The 26,315-nt window shown below is 36.8% G+C and overlaps 1 protein-coding gene across 2 annotated transcripts in view; it reads left to right on the forward strand.

Annotated features, from left to right (window-relative positions):
* Positions 1 to 26,315, forward strand: part of Uvrag (UV radiation resistance associated) — a 341,523-nt gene that overhangs the window by 26,870 nt on the left and 288,338 nt on the right. For both annotated transcript variants that reach the window (XM_026387330.2, XM_077797626.1), the window contains exons 2-3: positions 163 to 280; positions 6,397 to 6,431. In XM_026387330.2, coding sequence (XP_026243115.2) covers positions 163 to 280; positions 6,397 to 6,431 — 153 coding nt within the window. The remainder of the gene's footprint in view (positions 1 to 162; positions 281 to 6,396; positions 6,432 to 26,315) is intronic.

The raw sequence follows: 26,315 nt of genomic DNA on the forward strand, positions 1-26,315 counted from the left end.
AGGGGATGCCGAGGCATAAATGAAAGATGGGGTTACAGTTGCTGGGTCAACAAATAAATGACTGGGACAACCTGTTATAATTTCATTTTTGAGCTGTTGCTTTGGAACATTATATAGGAGTGAAAAAGCTGAATGCTGTCTCTCTTTGTTGTTACTTTTTAGCGGCGTCTTCGGCATCTTCGAAACATTGCGGCCCGGAACATTGTTAATAGAAATGGCCATCAACTGCTTGATACCTACTTCACACTTCACTTGTGTAATACTGAAAAAATATATAAAGGTAAGGGAATTTGTGGACTCATCGATTGTTATATCTCATTTTTATTCTTTTGTAGCACAAGTGATTTTTTTAGTGCCTCCAGTTATTGCTGCTTATTGGAAAGTTCAATTGTCATGCTGTCATGTTGAACAATTATACATATTAAAGAAGCATGGCTAATAGTTCTTTCTGGTAACTTTCTGATAGTTTGTCATTCTTTTATGAATGTAGCTGTTAATATTCCAGTAGCTGCATTTAAAATGGAGTATGTTATTCCACTAAACATTTTCTTTGCTCTTATGGTAAAATAGAAATCTAGTTTGTGTCTTCTTTTTTTGGTGATGCTGGGGATTGCACCGATTGCACCCAGGGCCTTGTGCATTCTAGGTAAGCACTCTACTAACTGAGCTATATATATCCCCAGCCCCATGTTTGTGTCTTCTTATGCCTGTAATTTCTTCTGTAATGGGGTCCTTTTCAGAAGAGTGTCATATTTCTTCTGTTTCATGTATGTTATTTTGGATTCTTCCGTAAGTGACATTTCTAAGAATAGATGAAATATTTAATTCAAAATCACAATCATCTTTGGAACACATGTTGAAACAAAAGACACTTGTATAAAAGCAGTTGACTTAAGTGGGATGGTGTAAGAAAAGAAGCATGGTAAAATAATGGGAATAGCAGGTTAGGACTGAAAAATACATTAACACTAGCTATAGATCAGCAACTTTATGACTTTGGATGAAGATCATATTTTTTATTTTTTATTTTTGGTGGTTTGTTTTGGTTTTTGAGGCTCTGGCTGGTCTCAAATTTATGGACTCTAAGCGATCATCCTACCTCAGCTTTCCAAGTAGCCAGGACTACAAACATGTGTCTTCCTTAACTTGGCTCAAGATCATGGTTTCTTGAACCTTATTTTTCCTACCTGCAAAGTAAAGAAAATGATGTCTTATGAGGTAGGCAAGAGAGATTTGTATGAAGATCAATAGAGATAATGTAATAATGTGTGGTAAGATGTGATTAAAGATTCATTTATGTTAACAAAAGGTGACATTATAGCCAGTGCGGTGGTGAATGCCCTGTAATCCCAGCTGCTTGGGAGGCTGAGGTAGGAGGATCATGAGTACACAGCCAGCCTCTGCAAAAGCGAGGCCCTAAGCAACTCAGTGAGACCCTGTCTTTAAATAAAATACAAAATAAGGCTGGGGTTGAGTGCCCTTGAGTTCCATCCCTGGTACCAAAATTAAAAATGTGACATTATTTTAATAAGTGATATTAAGGATCTATTTGAATCTTGTCATATGGCAAGGTGAAAAAATTGAGACATTTTATCTTTTTAGTTTTGAAAATTACTAAGGCATCCTTATTAAAGGAATAATTGTTGATATATATGTATATATATAATATATTATATATACATATAATACACACACACACACATATATATTTTGGCCACTGCTGGAGTGTCAAGCTCAGGGCCTCATGCATGCTATGCAGAAGTGCCCTGCCACTGAACTACATCCCTATCCTTAAAGCAGGATAACAATTTTTATCTTTTTTTTTTTTTTTTTTTTTTAGTTTTAGTTTTAGAGATTGAGCCAAGGCCTTGTGTGTACAAGGCAAGCACTCTACCACCGAGCTACATCCCCAGCTCATCTCTCTTTTTTAAAATATCTATATATGCTTATTAAAAATTTCAATCACAAAATGTACAGTGGCACAGGCCTGAAATACCAGCAACTTGGAAGTCTGAGGCAGGAGGATCACAAATTCAAGGCCAATCTCAGCAATTTAGTGAGAGCCTATCTCAAAATAAAAAATATAAAAAAGGATTGGGAATGAAGGTTAGTAGTAAAATACTCCTGGGTTCAACCCCTAGTGTCAAAAGATGAAAAAAAAAAAAAAAGAAGAAAAAGAAATGTATAGTGTAAAAACTCCCTCATAGTAGTAAATAGCATTAAAATAATTTTTTAAGGATGGAAAGAAAGGACTCTAAATGGTAATATTCTCATATAATTTGATTTGATCTTTATTTTTTATTCTAACTATTAAAGCTAATTGTAACAAATACCGAAAGACTCATGGTTTCACATAATAAATTTCTTATACTAATGCCAGTGCAGGTGTTCTTATCAGTTCTTCTCTAAGTAGTGACTGTTTGCAAGTTCTTTCTATTTCCATATGTTTCTCTCCTCAGTATATGGCATCTGGCATAGAAAGAGAGAGGATTGCTTGTGGAAGATTTTTTTTAAAATAAATATTTTTTAAGTTGTGGATGGACACAATACCTTTATTTTATTTTAGTATTATTTTTTAGATATATGAATATATATTTTAGTTGTAGTTAGACACAGTACCTTTGTTTTACTTATTTATTTTTATGAAGTGCTAAGGATCGAACCTAGTGCCTTCCACATGCGAGGTGAGCACTCTACCACTGAGCTACAACCCTAGCCTGTGGGAGAGTTTTAAGTGGAAATGGTCCATATCAATTCCATTACATTTTATCTGCCATAAATGAGATGAATTGTTCTTTTTATTTTCTATTCATTTTTTGTTCATCATCTTTTTTAGATGAAAAGGGAGCTGGGAAATGTAATCTTCCTATGTGTTCAAAAGGGAATTGTAACAGTTTGGTCAATATGTGGTTTAAGGTGAAGGCATTTTTGTAGACCTTAGTACATTTAGTTAGCTGCTCACTAATTGGTTCTGTCACTAGTGATATAAGACAGTATTGGAGTATTTTTAATTTTTGATGTTTTTTTGTATAGTCAGTCCTTGCTTATGCTGTTAAAACTGTGTCCTTGTTCCACTTTTACTTCTGATACTAGTAATTAGTAGTACTAAGCACATTTTAGGAATTTGGAAAATGATAGCAATTATTAAATTTGTAATATTAATCATAATAGTTTCTAAAAAGAGAGTAGTCATGGGACTGGTTGACCATGATGTAAAGATGAAAGCAAAATGACTTTTTTTTTCCTCTTTTGGCTTAGAGTACATCTTGAACTTACATGTTATCATAGGCTGTTTTTTGAAGTTATCTCAACGAAATGATCATGAACATGTTTAGGGAACAGGTGGCGAAAAAATCACAGGGAATTCTAAGGCCTCGTAATAGTACTGAGTCTTTCACTCACTTGGAAGCCTTATGAGCCTCACTTAATTTATCCTTAAAATGAGAGAACTGAGGATTTCTGTGACTTCCTTCTGCTCTGAAATCTCATGGTTGAATGAAATCTCTTCATAAGTTTTGTTGGGCTTTGTAAAGCTTTCTCTCAGTAATCCTAGTGTTTTTTTTTTTTTTTTTTTTTTTTTTGTACCAGGGATTGAGCCCAGAGGCACTGTCTGAGCCACATTCTCCAGCCCTTTTTATGTTTTATTTAGAGACAAGGTCTTGCTGAGTTGCTTAGGGCCTTGCTAAATTGCTGAGGCTGGCTTTGAACTCTCTGTCCTCTTGCCTCATCCTCCCGAGCTGCTGGGATTACAGGCATGTGCCACCATGCTTGGCAGGTCACCTTATCTTACTGGACCTGTCATGACAAACATGAATATTTCATGATCATTATATGGTCCTTGATGTAAAATGACTATGATGAAAGGTCAGTTGGCCCTTCTCACTGAACTACTTGCACTACCTATTTAGTGGTATCATTTCTTAGTTTTACAAGAAATTTTTTTATTGGAAGAATATCTGAAATGCTGGTTTCTAAGTATTCTTTTATTTTAGCAGGTCTCAAGAACATATGTGTGAATTTTTTTGACTTTTGATATCTTTTTAGTGCTGGTAGGAGATTTTCGGTTAAGGTAGTTCCCATCAAATACCAATTGTTATATCCCCATAGAATAAAGCCTGTTGTATGGATGGGGAACTAGGTTCTAATTTTGTTTCCCTCATAAAGTTGAAATTTTTATAACATCAAATTTGTTTTTCATTCAGTTATTTTCTCAGTTGTGAAATATCTGTGTCTGTCTTCTCCTGGAATACCAACTAGCTGCAATACATCTGAAGAAGAACTCAATACAATCTAATTTGATGATCTCATCCAAGTTTCATATTTAAATATGATCTATTGACCTTTCCTCTGAACTCATACTCCTATATCCAGTTGTACAACCCCCTTTGAAGTCTAGTAGTAACTTAACCTTGGTGTCACCTTTCCATTCCTGTGACCAAATACCTGAGATAAACCACTTAAAGGAGGAAAGATTTATTTTTGCTTATGTTTAAGAGATTTCAGTTCATAGTTGGCTTTATTTCTGTGAACTTGTGGTAAGGCAGAACATCATGGTCAGGAGAGAATGTTGGAACAATGTTCTTCACTCTGTGATGGCCAAGAAGCAGAAGTGGATGTGGAGGGGTGGGGAGGCAAGATGTAATTCCCAATGACCTTCAGCTAGGTCCCACCTCCTCCAGTTTCCGCCATCTCCCAGTAGTCTTTTCAACTATAAATTCATCAGTGGATTAATTCATTGAAGAGGTCAGAGCCTTCAATCACTTCCCAAAAGCCCCACCTCTGAACATTGCTGCATTGGTCACCAACCCTTCCACACATGAGCCTTTGGGGGGGCATTCCAGATCCAAACTGTAACAAGTGGTATGTTCAGAAATGAATTTCTGAAATTCTAATCCTGAATTCATTCTTCTATTACAAAAATGGCAACTCCATTTCCTTGCTAAAAACCTTAGAATCATCCTGGATTGTCATCTTTCTGTTATATCCCACATCCAATTTGTTAACAAGTACTTTTCGCTGTTATTATTAATATGTTGCCTTAATCAGATGGATTCTTGCAATCTCCAAACCATCATCTCTTGCCTGAATTGTTGAAGTGTTCTTGTAACAGGTTTGTCTGTCTGTGTCTCCCCCTCAGTCTGTTCTCAACTAAGATTCTATTAAAATGAAAATCAGATTGTGATATTCTCCTCAAATTCCTCCAGTGGCTTCCTCCTTCATTCAGAATAAAAGCCAAAAACTCGTGTGGTTTCCTTGAAGGCTCATGATTTGACCCTCTGCTGCCTCTCGTGTTCCTCTCCTGCCCTCCTGATCTTGCTGTTTATTTGCCCCAAGCTCTTTCCTCCAGGTAGCCACATTACTAGCCTTTCAACTTTCTGCAGGTCTTTATTCCTCTTGTTTCTCAGAGAAATTCCTTGATCACCCACTAACCCTCTCGCAGATTGTGACTATCCTGCCTGTCTTTTGTGCGTTATTTTTGTCCACAGTACTTACGCTCATCCAGCATACAGTATGTTCAGTTATTTGGTAACATATGGCTCCTCCACTAGAATGTAAACTCCACGAGAGCAGAAATTTTAAAGTTTACCTTAGCTCACTGTTGTGTTCCTAAAACCTGGAACAATACTTGGCATGTGCTAATACATATCTTTTTTTTTTCTAAATTTAATTTTTGAATAGATAATTCAGTCTGTGGTTCAAAATATATACAAAGGTTTAAATTAAAGCCTCCCTTTCTTTTTTTTTTTTTTTAAAGAGAGAGTGAGAGAGGAGAGAGAGAGAGAGAATTTTTAATATTTATTTTTCAGTTATTGGCGGACACAACATCTTTGTTGGTATGTGGTGCTGAGGATCGAACCCGGGTCGCACACATGCCAGGCGAGCGCGCTACCGCTTGAGCCACATCCCCAGCCCACCCCCAGCCCTTTTTATTTTATTTTTTAAATTTGAGACAGGGTCTTGCTGTGTTGTTTAGTTGCTGAGGCTGGTCACAAACCTGCAATTCTCCTGCCTCAGCCTCTTAAATTGCTGGGATTATAGGAGTGAGCCACCTGGCTTGACTTATAGAGATGTTTGAGTAGAACAGGATAAATGGAATCAGCTATAGAGAGTAGTAGTGGGGGGCGGGGGGAGGAAGAAGAAAGTTTGAGATTTTAAGGGCTCAAGTTAGAATCTGTGGTAAAAGGAGCTAGACAATAATCACTAAATTAAACCTGAGATTTGAACCTTCTTCAAAAGTGATATTTCCCCTTTAAAGCACTTTAATTTAATCTTTATTTCTTGAACATGTTTAAAATGTTTTACTAGAATATATGTTTGAAAATATACAAGATTAAGGGTTAGTTAATTAGCTTATTTTCTTTCATATCACTTATTGTTCTTTTTCTTCTTTTCCAGAATTTTATAGAAGTGAAGTGATTAAGAATTCCTTGGTAAGTTTGCTTTCTGACAGGTACATATGATTAAGCCTATATAACCCCTCCCTCAGAAAACATAGAGATGTAAAATAAGTTGAGGCTCAGTTCTCATATTATGATACTTTGGCAAATCTTTAATCAATTATTATTAAATTATCACTTATTTGTTCCTCACTTTTATCTTGTTAAGAAAAATGCCTGGCACATAGTAGGTGCTTGATAAATATTTACTGACTAAATTAATTTTTTTTTCTATTGGAAACTTTGTTAAAAACTTAAATTCTTTTTCTGAAACTTTCACTTACTTCAAAGAGTGTTTTTATTATTTGATTTGCCAAACATAATAAATGTTATCTTTGTTTAGTATGGTTTTTAAGAGTATTTTGCATAGGGTCTTTGTATAAGGTATATTGTTTCTTGGCTGTGGCATTGCTCAGTTACAAAGTTGGAGGTGACCTATGTTTGATAATGTATATGCTGGATATTTGCATAAATGCTTCATTTATTACACTGTATTGAAAAAAAGAAGAAGAGCTTTTTGATAATGAAAATATCCTTTTAGGGCTAGGTGAAGTGATGCATGCCTGTAATTCCAGTAACTCAGGAGGCTTAGGCAGGAGGTTCAAAAATTTGATGCTAAGTCTCAGCAACTTAGTGAGACCCTGTCTTAAAATAGAAAGAACTGGAGATGTACTTCAATGATAAAGTGTCCCTGAGTTCAATCCCTAGTACCAGGGGGAAAAACAAAAGTAGAGAAAGAAAAAGAAAACATCTTTTTAGAGGTCTAAGCCCATACTGGGTTTGGCTCATGTTTACTTTCTCAGTCTCGTCTTCGAACACTCTTTTCACTCATTGTGTTCAAGCCTGCCTTCTTTCAGTGCTTCACACATGCCTCACCTGTTGTTCCTTATACACTTGTTTCCTCAGCTCTTTGCTTGGATGAAGAGGTCTTTGAGGTTTCAGCAAGGCCTGTGACCATTTCCTTCTTTACTCTAGTCACTTTATTTTTCATATCACCCTGTTTTCTTTGTAGCATTTATCACTATTACTCACTTATTTGTTTGCGTTTATTAACTGCCTTTCACCTACTACAATGTAAGTTCCATTTGTTCAAGATCTTGCCAGTCTTGTTCATGACTGTAACCCTGGAGTCTAGAATAGATGCTTAACTGCTTGTTAAATGAATAAATGCATATCAGTGATGCATTGTATTTATAGAATCCTTGTACATATGTTACTCCATTTTCATCTTTAGAACAGCCTATGGGGCAGATGGGACAAATCTTAAGAAATCAATAGCCAGAGAGGCCCAGTGACTTTTGCAGAGACACACAACTTCAGGACCAGAACCCCAATCCAGACTACTGTCTTTAGGACTCTATTGCTCTTTGTTCCTCCTCAAGCTGTCTCCTAAATGTCTCTAAAATATCATAACAGATTTGGATCCTAGGGCAGAGAGGTTCCTTGAGCCTGTCTCTGGAGAAGTCTGAAGCTCTGGTTCTATAAATGTTAAATGACATATGATAAATGCCTCTTGCCATGCTTAACGTAGAATAAATTATTAATTTTTCCTGTCTTGGCTCAGGTGGATAGAGATAGTTTTGCAGTGGAGACCTAGGGGTGATTCAGGCCCAGATAGGATAGAATTTTGCTTTGTTGATTTCTTCTATACCTTTTCCCATGGCCAGACATTTCTGTAGTTGGGAGTGGCTTACAGTTTTTTCTCCTGGATTTGTGTCATAATTGATCCTATACCAAGTGGTATGTCGGTATATTGTTCTACCTCATTAGTATTATATTTATTTGATATTCATTTGATTTCCAAATTCTTGTTTCTAAACATCATCTCTCTGATTGTTAACTTCTATCTTGAACTCCTTTTGGTTTCTATATTCAGTTGCTTTGAAACTGTCTGTGAAGTTGTGACAACTGCCTTCCTGGTACATGTAGCCTGAATACTTGAAGGATATTATAGAATGGATCCAAGACAAAGGAGTGAATCAGACTAAGAATCCCTTTCATCTCAGTTTGTTGTGAATAGTAATTGTTTCCTGAGTATAGTCTTTATAACATTTGCTTGCATTGTAATTGTTTATGAGCATTCTCCCAAAGTAGGTGAAAGCTTCTGGAGGTCCAAGCCTGCCATTGTTTGTCCCGTGTTCCCAGTGTACTTACTCTGTTGGGTAGTTGTTCAATAAATGTTGATTTGTTGATATTTATTTTAAGGGTACTCTTTGGAATTATATTTTTGGCCAGGACTCTTGTTTGCTTTTATATCTTAATATAGGTTCAGTACATTTTATTTTTTTGGGCTGTGGCTGTGGCTTAGTGGTAGAGCACTTGCCTAGCAAGTGTGAGGCACTGGGTTCAATTCTCAGCACCACATATAAATAAATGAGTAAAATAAAAGTCCATCAACATCTAAAAAATTTTTACAAAATTTTTATTTTTTCTTTCTGAAGGAATTCTTTTTTCTTACTTTTCTTCTAAACTGTTGTGATTGGTTCAGTTTAATGGGCATTGAATCCTGCAGTAGTCAACAATACCCAGGATAAGCCAGGGACAGCACATTGTTCCCTTTCATTCCATTTCTTTCCTGTTTAGGATTTTTTTGGGGAGTGGGGTGGTACTGGGAATTTAACTCAGGGGCACTTGACCACTGAGCCACATCCCCAGCCCTATTTTTTTTTAAATTTATTTTTTAGTTTTAGTTGGACACAATACCTTTATTTATTTTTATATGGTGCTGAGGATCGAACCCAGGGCCTTGTACGTGCTAGGCGAGTGCTACACCACTGAGCCACAACCCCAGCCCTATTTTTTGTATTTTATTTAGAGACACAGTCTCACTGAATTGCTTAGTGCCTCGCTTTTTGCTGAGGCTGGCTTTGAACTCCTGATCCTCCTGTCTCAGCCTCCCGAGCTGCTGAGATTATAGGCCTGCACCATCACACCTGGCCCTGTTTAGGATTTTTTAAATCTTCAGCTATTGTGATACTTGCTGGGTAGAGTTAGTGGTTTCAATGCTTTTATCTCTGATGATTACTATTGTACTTGGCATTTAGAAGATGTGTAGCAAACGTTTCTTGAATAAAATAATTCTTCCACAGTACAGATTTATTGACTCACCCCTATGTATTAATATCCTAAAACCTCACATCCTCAATTAAGTATCATAAGATTAGGTGAAGAGTTTAATACTTTATTTCTAGAAAGGCATAGGTAAACTTAGTTGGACACTGATGAACTTATAAGTATTCTTTTTCACTCGTGTAACTTTTAGACTTTTTTCCTAGGTTTATATCCTGAGCTTGATTCTCAAACCAGAGTAGCTTGTTTTGCCACTCTGATGTCAAAGGAGACATAGAAAAATGAACTCGAAAGTATTAAAAGTAATTAATAAGAGTATTTTCTCTCAAAGTTTGTATAAACTGTCCTTATTCTGGGCCCTTTTTTAACTCTTAAGTGCTTCAGATTATGATTATCCAAGAAAACTTTCTACAATGATGGTAATGTTCAGTGTACCACTGAGTACAGTTGGCACTTAACCATGTGTGGCCATTGAACACTTGAAATGTGGTTGAGTCTTACTTTGGAACTGAATTTTAAAGTTTATTTGAGTTAAATAGCCACATGTTGCCCTTAGCTACTATATTAGACAACACAATTGGAGATGCTTCTGAAAGCTTTATTATAATTCTTAGCAGAAAGAAATCCCCCCCTTTTTAAAGTACTTTTTACTTTTCTTGAACTACTGGTATCATTCTAAATCCATATAATAACTGCATGTTTGTTTTTGCTTATTTTATATATAATAATCTTCATAAAAGCAAGGACCTTGTATGCTTCATTTTTATAATTCCCATAATCATTGTATTATGCTTTCCTTGGACTTTGCAAACAAGAAAATATGTATAATGTACTGTGTGTGCATGTGTGTATGTGTAGTATGTTTTATACACACACACACACACATATATATATATATATATATATATATAAAGCATACACACACGTATACACACTACACACACACACACAAAATAATGGTGAGCTTTTACAATTGGCAATAAGGTTTTGGATACACGTACACTTATATATTTGTGTGTGTGTGTGTATATATATATATAGTGTGTGTGTGTGTGTGTATACAAATTGTAAAACTCACCATTATTTTATGTTCAACAACAATAAAAAGAAATTAAATAAATGAACAAACACTTGTCATTAAACTGAAGCACATGGCCTGGGTCATGGTCTTGTCAGGTTTGTGATTAACTTTTGTAACCTCTTATTTGGATTTTTTTCCATCTCTTAAGAAGTTTAGCTGTCTTTTCTTCCTTCAGTTGCATTGCTTGACTTGTGTTAGGGAATCCTTTATTTGTATGTCAGCAATAAAATATAAATTAATTTCCTCAGCTTGTGGGAATTTCTTTAAGTCTCATAAGGAAGTTGGATGAAGTTCTTTCTTTATTGATAAATATTTGCTTCTCAAATATTAAATTAATGTCTCTCATCTCTCATTTCTGTAGTTCATTGCCTAAATAAAAACTTAATATTTTAAATTGATTCTTAACACACATGTATAAGGGTTTATAGATCGTAAGTATAATAATGATGAAATTTTTCAAATGGAATACACCGAATAATCAGCATCCAGATCAAAAAATAGAATATTTCAGTACCGCAGAAGCTTCCTCATCTCTTCTCACTTACTATTCCTCTTTTGATTTTTAATACCATATACTAATTTTGTCATATATACTCTTTACTGTCTGACTTCTATATTTCAACTTGATATTGTAAGATTAATTCATATCGTACAGTGTATTTGATTTGTATTGTGTGAATATAACAGAGGATCCATTTTTCTGTTGAAAAGACATTTGGTTAGTTTCTGGTTTTGAGCTAATATGAAGAGTGCTCCACTATACGTGTTCTCCTATGTCTTTAGGTGGATGTACATATGCATTACTGTTCAGTATGTATCTAGAAGTAGAATTTCTGAGAATATGCATATGATTAGCTGAAGCTACTAAACAATGTTCCAAAATTATTGTTTCATTTACACTCTTACCATCTGTCTGTGGGAATTCTGGTTATTCTACATTGGTGTGAACAATTGATTTAAAAATTGAGTATAAAATGTTGATATCACATATAGGATTTCTTTTGATTTCAGTTGAAATCAAGAGAGATATTTTAAATGACAATTAATCTCAGCATATGTACTGCCAAAAATGTGCAGTAATTAAAGAATTAATTATTAATACAGCTGTTTTTAAGGTTATAATGGAGATACAGTGACTCCTGAAGACTGCCACCTTGTGGCTAAAGATTATAGGACCTTGTTGATTTTACTCTTTCTCAAGACCAGAATTCATCTTACAATGCAAAGGAAAGTGTAAGTTAGAATTGATGATAAATGGTCATATGTTAGATGTAATAAGTGTAATGGAGCAAAGTAAAGCAGAATAATGGGAGTATTTGGCAGGGGTGATGGCTGTGATTGTTACATAGAAGAAAGCATCGAGCAGAACCTGGAAGAGGTAAGGGAGCAAGTTTTGTATATTTTGAGGAAGACTGTTGCAAGCCAAGAAACAGGAATTATAAAGATAGGAGTTTACTCGAGGTTTAAGAAAATGGCTAAGATTTTGAGTAGAGTGAGCAGGGGTGGTTTGAAATAGGCAAGTTTGATAGAGAAAGAGGGGCAAGGTAGTTGAGGATCAGGGCAGCAGAGGAAATGATCTGGAGAGATCTGAGATGGTAGTCAAGGGCTGGATAACAGGAGAATGAGTTTTTGGAAGGGATACAGTTATAAGTATTACAAAATTGGGAATATCTGGTGGACAAGGACTCATTATTTTCCTTTTTTTTATGTTTCTTATTTTATTGAGATATAATTCACATGCCATAAATGTACCCTTGAAGTCTACAATTCAGTGACTTTTAGTATACACACAAAGTTGTACCACCATGACCCCAGTTCAAATTTTGACATGCAAAATTTAAAAATCCAAACAAGTTTCATTCCGGTTAGTGCAGAATGACCTGGGCTTCTGCACAAGAATTGGTCTGTATTTTGGACCCTTCACATCTTGGGATGCTGCTCTCAGGCCTGCTGTCCAGCGTGGGTGGAATTCTCTCTGGAGATGGTCTGCAGAGGCTGAGCTCTAATCTGTCATGTTAATGATCGGCTCTAGTTTACTCTCGGGAGACTCCCTACAAAGAGACATTTCTGGGGACACAGAAAGGAATGTGCGTGGTATGCGTGCGTGTGTGTGTGCTTGTGTGTGCTTTTGTGTGTGTGCACGCGCCAGCGACTTCTCCGGACCCCCTGTCTCCCCAGATCTTATCTGGAGCTAAACATTGTCCAGTAGCTGCCTGATGGATCATAATCTCTGTTAAGACAGTCTCTAGGGGCCTCAGTAAGCCTGGATTTGAAAAATACCCCAGACAGAGGGGCAGGGCTGGTTTTAACAAACCTCTTGCCTTGTAGGCAAGGAGCTAATGGTAAAAATGACTATTCAAGTAAAGCTTGGGTGTGCCGGCTTTATAATTTTTTCCAGGGTGAGTTAATTCGGTGATGATGATTATATAGCTTGGCAAATAGGGGAAACTGAAAAAAAAATACATAGTAAAGGAAGGAAGGAAGAAAGGTGTGCTGGAGGGAGAGGAGAGACAGACTAGGAATGCAGGAAAAAACAGCAGAGAAAGTAGAAAGGAGAGGGCCCTGGGTGCAGCTCCCAGGCAGGGCAAGCACTTAGAGTTCACTGAGATCCAGGGTTCCATCCCCTGCACCCTCCCCACTCCCCCAAGAAAAGGGTCACAGGAGAAAGGGAAAGAACATGAAGACACAATGAGGATGGGTGAGAAGTGCGTGGAATGGGAAGGAAAAGGTGACTTTAATGAGATTTTTGACTCTTTTCACATTTGGAGAAGACGTGTTAAATGTGTTTGCGCCTGTGAAGAGGCTCAGCATGCTTTGAGTATTAGGCTATCTTGGAATCAGTGGGGATCCAAAAATTTGCATTTCTGTAGCATTATTTCCCAATAGCCAAAAAGTTGAAACAACCCCAAATGCCCACTGGCGAGTAGATAAATAAAATGTGGTACATCCACTCAACAGAATATTACTCAGTCCTAAACATGCATGATGTTCTTTTGCAACATGCAACATCATAGATGAATCTCGAGGACACTTCAGTAAGTGAAAGAAGCCAGTCACAAACCATCACATATTGTGTGATTCCATTTTTATGAAATGTCTAGAGTGGCCAATTCCACAGGTAGGGAAAAGCAGATAGGTGGTTGCCAGGGACTAAAGGGAGGTGGGGAGTGACGGCTAATAGGTTTCCCTCTGGGGTCATAAAAGTGTTCTGGAACTGGGGTGATGGAGGTACAACTTTGTGTGTATACTAAAAGTCACCGAATTGTAGACTTCAAGGGTACATTTATGGCATGTGAATTATATTATGGCATGTGAATTACATATTTGCATTTCTATGACTCTGCTTCTTGCCCTTGGGCCTCATTTTATTTTATTAAATAGTATTAAATAATATATTTATTTATTTATTTATTTTAGTTTTCAGCAGACACAACATCGTTGTTTTTCTATGTGGTGCTGAGGATCGAACGTGGGCCACACGCATGCCAGGCGAGCGTGCTACCGCTTGAGCCACATCTCCAGCCCTTAAATAATATTTTTTAATATTTATTTATTTTTTTTTTCAGCTTTTAAAAATAATTTATTCAGCTAATTGTATTTTTATCATTTTTCTCATGATACATTTTCCTTATTTAAAATCAGCCTTGTAACCTCAGGCTAAATCCAAATTAACCATGATGAACAATTCTTTTAAAATGTTAATGTACAGTTTGCTAAAATTGTATTTAGTATTTTGCATCTATGTCCACAAAGAAGACAAATCTATAATTTTCTTTTTGATATTTTAGCCCTAAAGTTTACTAATGAAGTTAACATTTACCTCATGAAAATGAGTTTGATAGAGCCCTCTTAGGAAGCATTTGCATAATGAGATCATTGTTTATTTCACATTTGAACCTTTTAAGTACCTTTTTTTTTTTCCCTAGGTATCCACCAACAGGTGAATAGATTTTATTTTATTTTATTTTTTTTTATTGGTCGTTCATAACATTACATAGTTCTTAATACATCATATTACACGGTTTGATTCAAGTGGATTATGAACTCCCGCTTTTACCCCGTATACAAATTGCTGTATCACATCAGTTACCCTTCCATTGATTGACATATTGCCTTTCTAGTGTCTGATGTATTCTGCTGTCTGTCCTATTGTCTACTATCCCCCCTCCCCTCCCCTCCCCTCCCCTCCCCTTTTCTCTCTCTACCCCTTCTACTGTAAATCATGTCTTCCATTTGTATTCTCTTGACTTACCCCTCCTTACCTCTTATATGACATTTTGTATAACCCTGAGGATCGCCTTCCATTTCCATGCAATTTCCCTTCTCACTCCCTTTCCCTCCCACCTCTCATCCCTGTTTACTGTAAATATTCTTCTCAAGCTCTTCGTCCCTACCCTGTCCTTGTTTATACCCCTTATATCAAAGGAGTCATTTGGTATTTGTTTTTTAAAGATTGACTAGCTTCACTTAGCATAATCTGCTCTAATGCCATCCATTTCCCTCCAAATTCTATGATTTTGTCATTTTTTAATGCAGAGTAATACTCCATAGTGTATAAATGCCACATTTTTTTTATCCATTCATCTATTGAAGGGCATCTAGGCTGGTTCCACAGTCTTGCTATCGTGAATTGAGCTGCTATGAACATCGATGTAGCAGTGTCCCTGTAGCATGCTCTTGTTAGGGCTTTAGGGAATAGACCGAGAAGGGGAATAGCTGGGTCAAATGGTGGTTCCATTCCCAGCTTTCCGAGAAATCTCCATACTGCTTTCCAAATTGGCTGCACCAATTTGCAGTCCCACCATCAATGAACAAGAGTGCCCTTTTCCCCGCATCCTCTCCAGCACTTGTTGTTGTTTGACTTCCTAATGGCTGCCAGTCTTACTGGAGTGAGATGGTATCTTAGGGTGGCTTTGATTTGCATTTCTCTGACTGCTAGCGATGGTGAGCATTTTTTCATGTACTTGTTGATTGATTGTATGTCCTCCAATGAGCAGCGTCTGTTCAGGTCCTTGGCCCATTTGTTGATTGGGTTATTTGTTATCTTATTGTTTAATTTTTTAAGTTCTTTGTATACTCTGGATATTAGGGCTCTATCTGAAAAATTTGTTCCCAGGATGTAGGCTCCCTATTTACCTCTCTTATTGTTTCTCTTGCTGAGAAAAAACTTTTTAGTTTGAGTAAGTCCCATTTGTTGATTCTATTTGTTAACTCTAGCGCTATGGGTGTCCTATTGAGGAATTTGGAGCCCGATCCCACAGCGTGTAGATCATAACCAACTTTTCCTTCTATCAGATGCCGTGTCTCTGATTTAATATCAAGCTCCTTGATCCATTTTGAGTTAACTTTTGTGCATGGCGAGAGATAGGGATTCAGATTCATTTTGGTGCAAATGGATTTCCAGTTTTCCCAGCACCATTGAAGATGCTATCCTTCCTCCATTGCATGCTTTTAGCCCCTTTATCAAAAATAAGATAGTTGTAGTTTTGTGGATTGGTTACTGTGTCCTCTATTCTGTACCATTGGTCCACCCGCCTGTTTTGGTACCAGTACCATGCTGTTTTTGTTACTATTGCTCTGTAGTATAGTTTGAAGTCTGGTATCGCTATACCGCCTGATTCACACTTCCTGCTTAGTATTGTTTTTGCTATTCTGGGTCTTTTATTATTCCATATGAATTTCATGATTCTTTTATCTATTTCTACAAGATATGCTGTTGGGATTTTGATTGGCATTGCATTGAACTTATAGAGAACTTTTGGTAATATCGCCATTTTGATGATGTTAGTTCTGCCTATCCATGAGCAGGGTATGTTTTTCCATCTTCTAAGGTCTTCTTCTATGTCTTTCTTTAGGGTTCTGTAATTTTCATTGTATAAATCTTTCACCTCTTTTGTTAGGTTGATTCCCAAGTATTTTATTTTTTGGGGGGATATTGTGAATGGAGTAGTTGTCCTCATTTCCGTTTCAGAGGATTTGTCGCTGATATACAGGAATGCCTTTGATTTATGCGTGTTGATCTTATATCCTGCCACTTTGCTGAATTCATTTATTAGCTCTAATAGCTTCTTTGTAGACCCTTTTGGGTCTGCTAGGTATAGAATCATATCATCTGCAAATAGTGATAATTTAAGTTCTTCTTTTCCTATTTTTATGCCTTTAATTTCTTTTGACTGTCTAATTGCTCTGGCCAGTGTTTCGAGGACTATGTTGAACAGAAGTGGTGAGAGAGGGCATCCCTGTCTTGTACCAGATCTTAGAGGGAATGCCTTCAATTTTTCTCCATTCAGAATGATGCTGGCCTGTGGCTTATCATAGATTGCTTTTACAATGTTGAGGTATGATCCTGTTATCCCTAATTTTTCTAGCGTTTTGAACATAAAGGGATGCTGTACTTTGTCGAATGCTTTTTCTGCATCTATTGAGATGATCATATGGTTCTTATTTTTAAGTCTATTGATGTGGTGAATAACATTTATTGATTTCCGTGTATTAAACCAGCCTTGCATCCCATGGATGAATCCTACTTGATCATGATGTATAATTTTTTTGATATGTATTTGAATCCGATTCGCCAGAATTTTATTGAGGATTTTTGCGTCAAGGTTCATTAGAGATATTGGTCTGTAGTTTTCCTTCTTTGATGTGTCTTTGTCTGGTTTCGGAATCAGGGTGATGTTGGCCTCGTAGAATGAATTTGGAAGTTCTCCCTCTTTTTCTATTTCCTGAAATAGCTTGAAAAGTATTGGTGTTAGTTCCTCTTTAAAGGTTTTGTATAACTCTGCTGTATACCCATCCGGTCCTGGGCTTTTCTTAGTTGGTAGTCTTTTGATGGTTTCTTCTATTTCCTCTATTGTTATTGGTCTGTTTAGGTTGTCTATATCCTCCTGGCTCAATCTGGGCAGATCATAGGACTCAAGGAATTTATCTATGCCTTCACTATCTTCTATTTTATTGGAGTATAAGGATTCAAAGTAATTTCTGATTATCTTCTGTATTTCTGAAGTGTCTGTTGTGATATTGCCTTTTTCATCCCGTATGCTAGTAATTTGGGTTCTCTCTCTTCTTCTCTTCGTTAGCATGGCTAAGGGTCTGTCAATTTTATTTATTTTTTCAAAGAACCAGCTTTTAGTTTTGTCAATTTTTTCAATTGTTTCTTTTGTTTCAATTTCATTAATTTCAGCTCTGATTTTAATTATTTCTTGCCTTCTACTTCTTTTGCTGTTGTTTTGCTCTTCTTTTTCTAGGATTTTGAGATGAAGTATGAGATCATTTATTTGTTGGTTTTTTCTTTTTTTGAGGAATGAACTCCAAGCAATGAATTTTCCTCTTAGAACTGCTTTCAATGTGTCCCATAGATTCCGATATGTTGTGACTGTGTTTTCATTTAACTCTAGGAATTTTTTAATTTCCTCCTTGATGTCTTCTAAAACCCATTGATCACTCAGCAACCTATTGTTCATTCTCCAGGTGATGCTTGATTTTTCCTTTCTTCTTTTATCATTGATTTTCAGTTTCATTCCATTATGATCAGATAAGATGCATGGTATTATCTCTACCCCTTTGTATTGTCTAAGAGTTGCCCTGTGACATAGTATATGGTCTATTTTTGAGAAGGTTCCATGTGCTGCTGAGAAAAAAGTGTAGCTACTTGATGTTGGGTGGTATAGTCTATATATGTCAATTAAGTCTAGGTTGTTAATTGTGTTATTGAGTTCTATAGTTTCCTTATTTAACTTTTGTTTGGAAGATCTGTCCAGTGGTGAGAGAGGTGTGTTGAAGTCTCCCATGATTATTGTATGTTGGTCTATTAGACTCTTGAACTTGAGAAGAGTTTGCTTGATGAACACAGCTGCACCATTATTTGGGGCATATATATTTATGATTGTTATGTCTTGTTGGTGTATGGTTCCCTTGAGCAGTATGAAGTGTCCTTCTATATCCCTTTTGATTAGCTTTGGCTTGAAATCTATTTTATTAGATATGAGTATGGACACTCCTGCTTGTTTCCGCGGTCCATATGAGTGATATGATTTTTCCCAACCTTTCACCTTCAGTCTATGTATATCTTTTCCTATCAAATGCGTCTCCTGTAGACAGCATATTGTTGGGTCTTGTTTTTTGATCCATTCTACTAGCCTGTGTCTCTTAATTGGTGAGTTTAAGCCATTAACATTTAGGGTTATTATTGAGATATGGTTTGTTCTTCTATCCATATTTGTTTATTGATGTTACTAAACCTGATTTGTTATCCTCTTTGACTACTTTCCCCCCTTTACTGTCCTACCTCCCATTGTTGGTTTTCAATGTTATTTTCCATTTCCTCTTCCTGTAATGTTTTGCCAAGAATTTTTTGAAGAGATGGTTTTCTAGCTGCGAATTCTTTTAACTTTTGTTTATTGTGGAAGGTTTTAATTTCATCTTCTAACCTGAAGCTTAATTTCGCCGGATACACGATTCTTGGTTGGAGCCCATTGTCTTTCAGTGTTTGAAATATTTTATTCCAGGATCTTCTAGCTTTCAGAGTCTGTGTTGAGAGATCAGCTGTTATCCTGATTGGTTTACCCCTAAATGTAATCTGCTTTCTTTCTCTTGCAGCTTTTAAAATTCTCTCCTTATTCTGTATGTTGGACATCTTCATTATAATGTGTCTAGGTGTGGATCTCCTATGATTTTGCACATTCGGCGTCCTGTAGGCTTCTAGGATTTGGGATTCTGTCTCAATCTTCAATTCTGGGAAGTTTTCTCGTATTATTTCACTGAATAGACTGTTTATTCCTTTGGAATGGAGCTCTGTGCCTTCCTGTATCCCAATGACTCTTAAATTTGGTCTTTTGATATTGTCCCATAATTCTTGGATGTTCTGCTCATGGTTTCTTAGCAGACTTGCTGAGCTGTCTATGTTCTTTTCCAGTTGAAATACTTTGTCTTCATTGTCTGATGTTCTCTCTTCTAAGTGATCTACTCTGCTGGTAGTATTCTCAATTGAGTTTTTAAGTTGGTTTATTGTTTCCTGCATTTCTAGAATTTCAATTTGTTTGTTTTTTATTACCTCTATCTCCGTGTGAAATTGATCTTTTATTTCCTGGATTTGTTTGTCAATGTGATCTTTCATTGTCTGATTTTGCTGTCTCATGTCTTCCTTGAGACTCCAGATCATCTGAAGCATATATATCCTGAACTCTTTATCTGATATTCCATCTGTTGCAGCTATTACCTCTTCTAAAGTTGAGTTGACCTGCATTGCTTGTGGTCCTTTCTTTCCTTGTCTTTATATACTGCTCGCGTTTCTTTCTGCTTGGTGCAACTGTTGTGTTTTGAAATTTACCCCCTATTTATTTATGTTGCTCTTGTATACTTGAAAAGTCTCCCTTGCAGGTGCGGGCGGCGGCTGTGCCCCTACTCCAATTGGGGTGACGTGTCTACCACGCTGGCGGCTCTCTGGGCCTGTTCCGGGAGTGGAAGGCGGCTCTGCTCTGTCCCTATTCCAATTGGGGTGTCGTGACTACAATGCTGGCAGGTCGCTGGGCCTGTTCCGGGCGTGGGCGGTGGGCTTGGCTGGCGGGATTCCACCTAACTGCAGTCCCTAACCTCCCTGCTTGCTAATTAATGGCTTCTCTGAGGCGCCACGCCTTCTGTAGCTGCGGGGCAGGCCGCGCGAATCAGTTGGCCTGGATCTCCGGGGTCCTGCTGCTGGCTGTTTTGATGTTGCAAGCTGTTGGAGAGTGGTGGTGTATTCTTCAGCTTTCCCGGATGGTGGCCGCTGACTGCCTGGATGGAGTGTCCGCTGTTTTGATGTTGCACTCTGAAGGAGAGTGGCGGTGTATCCTTCAGCTTTCCCGGATGGTGGCCGCTGACTGCCTCGGTGGAGTGTCCGCTGTGGGGGATGGGACTGTACCGCTTCCTTCCCCTTCTGAGATCCCGTGCTCGGCCCAAGGGTCCGTGTGGGCTTGGCTGGTGGGATTCCACCTAATGGCCTTCCCTAACCTCCCTGCTTGCCAATTAATGGCTTCACTGAGGCGCCACGCCTTCTGTAGCCGCAGGGCAGGCCACGCGAATCAGTTGGCCTGGATCTCCGGGGCCCTGCTGCAGCTATTTTCCTTTTTGGTATAGTCCTAAGCCTAATGCTTTACCCAGAGAAGTCCAGTAAATGTCTGTTGCATTGAGTAACTAGCCTTTGATAGATTAGATGGCGATTTGTCTCCAAATTATATGTCAGAGTTGAGATTTCCTCTTAGATATATTTAGCAGATAACAATTAATAATGTCTAATTTATTGTTAATGCCTTTCCCTTCAACTAGACATACTCTCCAGATTATCTATTTTTTTTGGTTCAAGATGAGATTAAATAATTAATATGTTTGAAGGATCACTAGATTCAGTGATAACTGAAATGATGGGAGCAATATCAATGCATGTGACTAAATTCTCCAAAATTGACTTTGTACTATAAAGTGTAGACAAATTGTATAATAAACCCATATGACACTACCTTTAACGGTTATAAAGTTAATCATTCAATATTTTTTCAAAAGCAAGTTTTTATTTTTTTGTGGGATTTTTAAATCTTTATTAGAATGTTTAAAATTCCATGATAGAAGTTAAGAATGAGGATAGCTAATAAGTTCCTATCTGTGATTTATTTATTTATTTTTCTTTTCTTTTTTTATTATTGGTTGTTCAAAACATTACAAAGCTCTTGACATATCACATTTCATACATTTGATTCAAGTGGGTTATGAACTCCCATTTTTACCCCGTATACAGATTGCAGAATCACGTCGGTTACATATCCACGTTTTTACATAGTGCCATACTAGTGTCTGTTGTATTCTGCTGCCTTTCCTATCCTCTACTATCCCCCCTCCCCTCCCCTCCCCTCCCCTCCCCTCCCCTCCCCTCCCATCTTCTCTCTCTACCCCATCTACTGTAATTCATTTTTCTCCCTTTTTTTTCCTTTCCCCTCACTTCCTCTTATGTAATTTTGTATAACAATGAGGGTCTCCTTCCATTTCCATGCAATTTCCCTTCTCTCTCCCTTTCTCTCCCACCTCTCGTCCCTTTTTAATGTTAATCTTTTTCTCATGATCTTCCTCCCTGCTCTGTTCTTAGTTGCTCTCCTTATATCAAAGAAGACATTTGGCATTTGTTTTTTAGGGATTGGCTAGCTTCACTTAGCATAATCTGCTCTAATGCCATCCATTTCCCTGCAAATGCCATGATTTTGTCATTTTTTAGTGCTGAGTAATACTTCATTTTGTATAAATGCCACATTTTTTAATCCATTCATCTATTGAAGGGCATCCAGGTTGGTTCCAGTCTAGCTATTGTGAATTGTGCTGCTATGAACATCGATGTAGCAGTATCCCTATAGTACACTCTTTTAAGGTCTTTAGGGAATAGTTCGAGAAGGGGAATAGCTGGGTCAAATGGTGGTTCCATTCCCAGCTTTCCGAGAAATCTCCATACTGCTTTCCAAATTGGCCGCACCAATTTGCAGTCCCACCAGCAGAGAACAAGTGTACCCTTTTCCCCACATCCTCGCCAGCACTTGTTGTTGTTTGATTTCATAATGGCTGCCAATCTTACTGGAGTGAGATGGTATCTTAGGGTGGCTTTGATTTGCATTTCTCTGACTTCTAGAGATGGTGAGCATTTTTTCATGTACTTGTTGATTGATTGTATGTCCTCCAATGAGCAGCGTCTGTTCAGGTCCTTGGCCCATTTGTTGATTGGGTTATTTGTTATCTTATTGTTTAATTTTTTAAGTTCTTTGTATACTCTGGATATTAGGGCTCTATCTGAAAAATTTGTTCCCAGGATGTAGGCTCCCTATTTACCTCTCTTATTGTTTCTCTTGCTGAGAAAAAACTTTTTAGTTTGAGTAAGTCCCATTTGTTGATTCTTGTTTTTAACTCTTGTGCTATGGGTATCCTATTAAGGAATTTGGAGCCTGACCCCACAATATGTAGATTGGAGCCAACTTTTTCTTCTATCAGACGCAGAGTCTCTGTTTTGATATCAAGCTCCTTGGCCCATTTTGAGTTAACTTTTGTGCATGGCGAGAGAAAGGGATTCAGATTCATTTTGTTGCATATGGATTTCCAGTTTTCCCAGCACCATTTGTTGAAGATGCTATCCTTTTTCCATTGCATGCTTTTAGCCCCTTTGTCAAATATAAGATAATTATAATTTTGTGGATTGGTCTCTGTGTCCTCTATTCTGTACCATTGGTCCACCCGCCTGTTTTGGTACCAGTACCATGCTGTTTTTGTTACTATTGCTCTGTAGTATAGTTTGAAGTCTGGTATCAGTATACTACCTGATTCACTCTTCCTGCTTAGAATTGCTTTTGCTATTCTGGGTCTTTTATTTTTTCCATATGAATTTCATGATTGCTTTATCTATTTCTACAAGAAATGCCATTGGGATTTTGATTGGCATTGCATTAAACCTATAGAGAACTTTTGGTAATGTCACCATGTTGATGATGTTAGTTCTGCCTATCTATGAACAGGGTATATTTTTCCATCTTCTAAGCTCTTCTTCTATTTCTCTCTTTAGGATTCTGTAGTTTTCATTGTATAAATCTTTCACCTCTTTTGTTAGGTTGATTCCCAAGTATTTTATTTTTTTTGAGGATATTGTGAATTGGGTGGTTGTCCTCATTTCAATTTCAGAAGATTTGTCGCTGATATACAGGAATGCCTTTGATTTATGCGTGTTGATTTTACATCCTGCCACTTTGCTGAATTCATTTATTAGCTGTAGTAGTTTCTTTGTAGACCCTTTTGGGTCTGCTAGGTATAAGATCATGTCAACAGCAAATAGTGATAATTTAAGTTCTTCTTTTCCTATCTTTATGTCTTTAATTTCTTTCATCTGTCTAATTGCTCTGGCCAGTATTTCGAGAACTATATTAAATAGAAGTGGTAAGAGAGGGCATCCCTGTCTTGTTCCAGCTTTTAGAGGGAATGCCTTCAATTTTTCTCCATTTAGAATGATGGTAGCCTGAGGCTTAGCATAGATAGCTTTTACAATGTTGAGGTAAGTTCCTGTTATCCCTAGTTTTTCTAGTGTTTTGAACATAAAGGGATGCTGTACTTTGTTGAATGCTTTTTCTGTATCTATCGAAATGATCATATGGTTCTTATCTTTAAGTCTATTTATGTAGTGAATAACATTTATTGATTTCCGTATATTGAACCACCCTTGCATCCCAGGGATGAATCCTACTTGATCACGGTACACAATTTTTTTGATATGTTTTTGTATCCGATTCGCCAGAATTTTATTGAGGATTTTTGCATCTAGGTTCACTAGAGATATTGGTCTGTAGTTTTCTTTCTTTGAAGTGTCTTTGTCTGGTTTCAGAATCAGGGTGATGTTAGCCTCATAGAATGAATTTGGAAGAGCTCCCTTTTTTTCTATTTCCTGAAATAACTTGAAAAGTATTGGTATTAATTCTTCCTTAAAGGTTTTGTAAAACTCTGCTGTATACCCATCCGGTCCTGGGCTTTTCTTGGTTGGTAGTCTTTTGATGGCTTCTTCTATTTCCTTCATTGTTATTGGTCTGTTTAAATTGTGTGTATCCTCCTGACTCAATCTGGGCAAATCATATGACTTAAGAAATTTATTGATGTCTTCACTATCTTCTATTTTATTGGAATATAGGGTTTCAAAATAATTTCTAATTATCTTCTGTATTTCTGTAGTGTCTGTTGTGATATTGCCTTTTTCATCCAGTATGTTAGTAATTTGAGTTCTCTCTCTTCTTCTCTTCGTTAGCATGGCTAAGGGTCTGTCGATCTTATTTATTTTTTCAAAGAACCAACTTTTAATTTTGTCATTTTTTTCAATAGTTTCTTTTGTTTCAATTTTGTTGATTTCCGATCTGATTTTAATTATTTCTTGCCTTCTGCTACCTTTGCTGTTGTTTTTCTCTTCCCTTTCTAGGGTTTTGAGATGAAGTGTGAGCTCATTTATTTATTGTTTTTTTCTTTCTTTGAGGAATGAACTCCAGGCAATGAATTTCCCTCTTATAACTGCTTTCATTGTGTCCCATAGATTCTGATATGTTATGTCAGTATTTTCATTTATCTCTAAGAATTTTTTGATTTCCTCCTTTATGTCTTCTATAATCCATTGATCATTCAGTAACATATTGTTCATTTTCCAGGTGATGCAGGATTTTTCCTTCCTTCTTTTATCATTGATTTCCAGTTTCATTCCATTATGATCAGATAAGATGCATGGTATTATCTCCACACCTTTATATTTACTAAGGGTTGCCCTATGGCATAATATATGGTCTATCTTTGAGAAGGATCCATGTGCGGCTGAGAAAAATGTGTATCCACTTGATGATGGTTGATATATTCTATATATGTCTGTTAAGTCTAGGTTATTGATTGTGTTATTGAGTTCTATAGTTTCTTTATTCAATTTTGTTTGGAGGATCTGTCCAATGATGAGAGAGGTGTGTTGAAGTCACCCATAATTATTGTGTTGTGGTCTATTTGATTCTTGAACTTGAGGAAAGTTTGTTTTATGAACGTTGCAGCACCATTATTTGGTGCATACATATTGATAATTGTTATGTCTTGTTGGTGAATGGTTCCTTTTAACAGTATATAGTGTCCTTCTTTCTCCCTTTTGATTATCTTTGGTTTGAAGTTGATTTTATTCGATATGAGAATGGCCACTCCTGCTTGCTTCCAAGGACCATGTGAGTGGTATGATTTTTCCGAACCTTTCACCTTCAGCCTGTGTATGTCTTTTCCTATCATATGAGTCTCTTGAAGGCAGCATATTGTTGGATTTGTTTCTTTAGTCCAAGTTACTAGCTTATGTCTGTTAATTGGTGAGTTTAAGCCATTATCGTTTAGGGTTAGTATTGATATATAGTTTGTATTTCCAGTCATGTTTGTTTGTTTGTTTGTTTGTTTATTTATTTTAATTTGGCTTGTTTTTCCTCTTTGATTATTTTCCCCCCTTTACTAAGTTACCTCCCACTGTTGGTTTTGGGTGCTGTTTCTCATTTCCTCTTCTTATAGTGTTTTGCTCAAAATGCTTTGCAGTGCTGGTTTTCTGGCTGCAAATTCTTTTAACTTTTGTTTATCGTGAAATATTTTAATTTAATTGTCAAACCTGAAGCTTAATTTTGTTGGATACAATATTCTTGGTTGGAATCCATTATTTTTCAGCGTTTGAAATACATTGTTCCAGGATCTTCTCGCTTTCAACATCTGTGATGAAAAATCAGCCGTTAACCTAATTGGTTTACCCATGAATGTAATCTGCCTCCTTTCTCTTGTAGCTTTTAATATTCTCTCCTTGTTCTGTATGTTTGATATCTTCATAATAATATGTCTTGGAGTTGGTCTATTACAGTTTTGTATGTTTGGGGTCCTGTAGGCTTCCAGGATTTGGCAATCCATTCCATCTTTCATGTCTGGAAAGTTTTCTAAAAAAATCTCATTCAACAGATTGCTCATTCCTTTGTTTTGGACCTCTATACCTTCCTCTATCCCAATGACTCTTAAGTTTTTTTTTTTAATGACATCCCATATCTCTTGGATGTTTTGCTCGTGGTTTCTTACCAGCCTTTCTGCATTGACTATAGTCTTTTTGAGTTGATATACTTTGTCTTCATTATCTCATGTTCTGACTTCTACTTGATCTAATCTACTTGTAATATTCTCTTTTGAGTTTTTGATTTGGTTTA

This window comes from Urocitellus parryii, chromosome 4, assembly GCF_045843805.1.
Source record: "Urocitellus parryii isolate mUroPar1 chromosome 4, mUroPar1.hap1, whole genome shotgun sequence".
Taxonomy (NCBI): domain Eukaryota; kingdom Metazoa; phylum Chordata; class Mammalia; order Rodentia; family Sciuridae; genus Urocitellus; species Urocitellus parryii.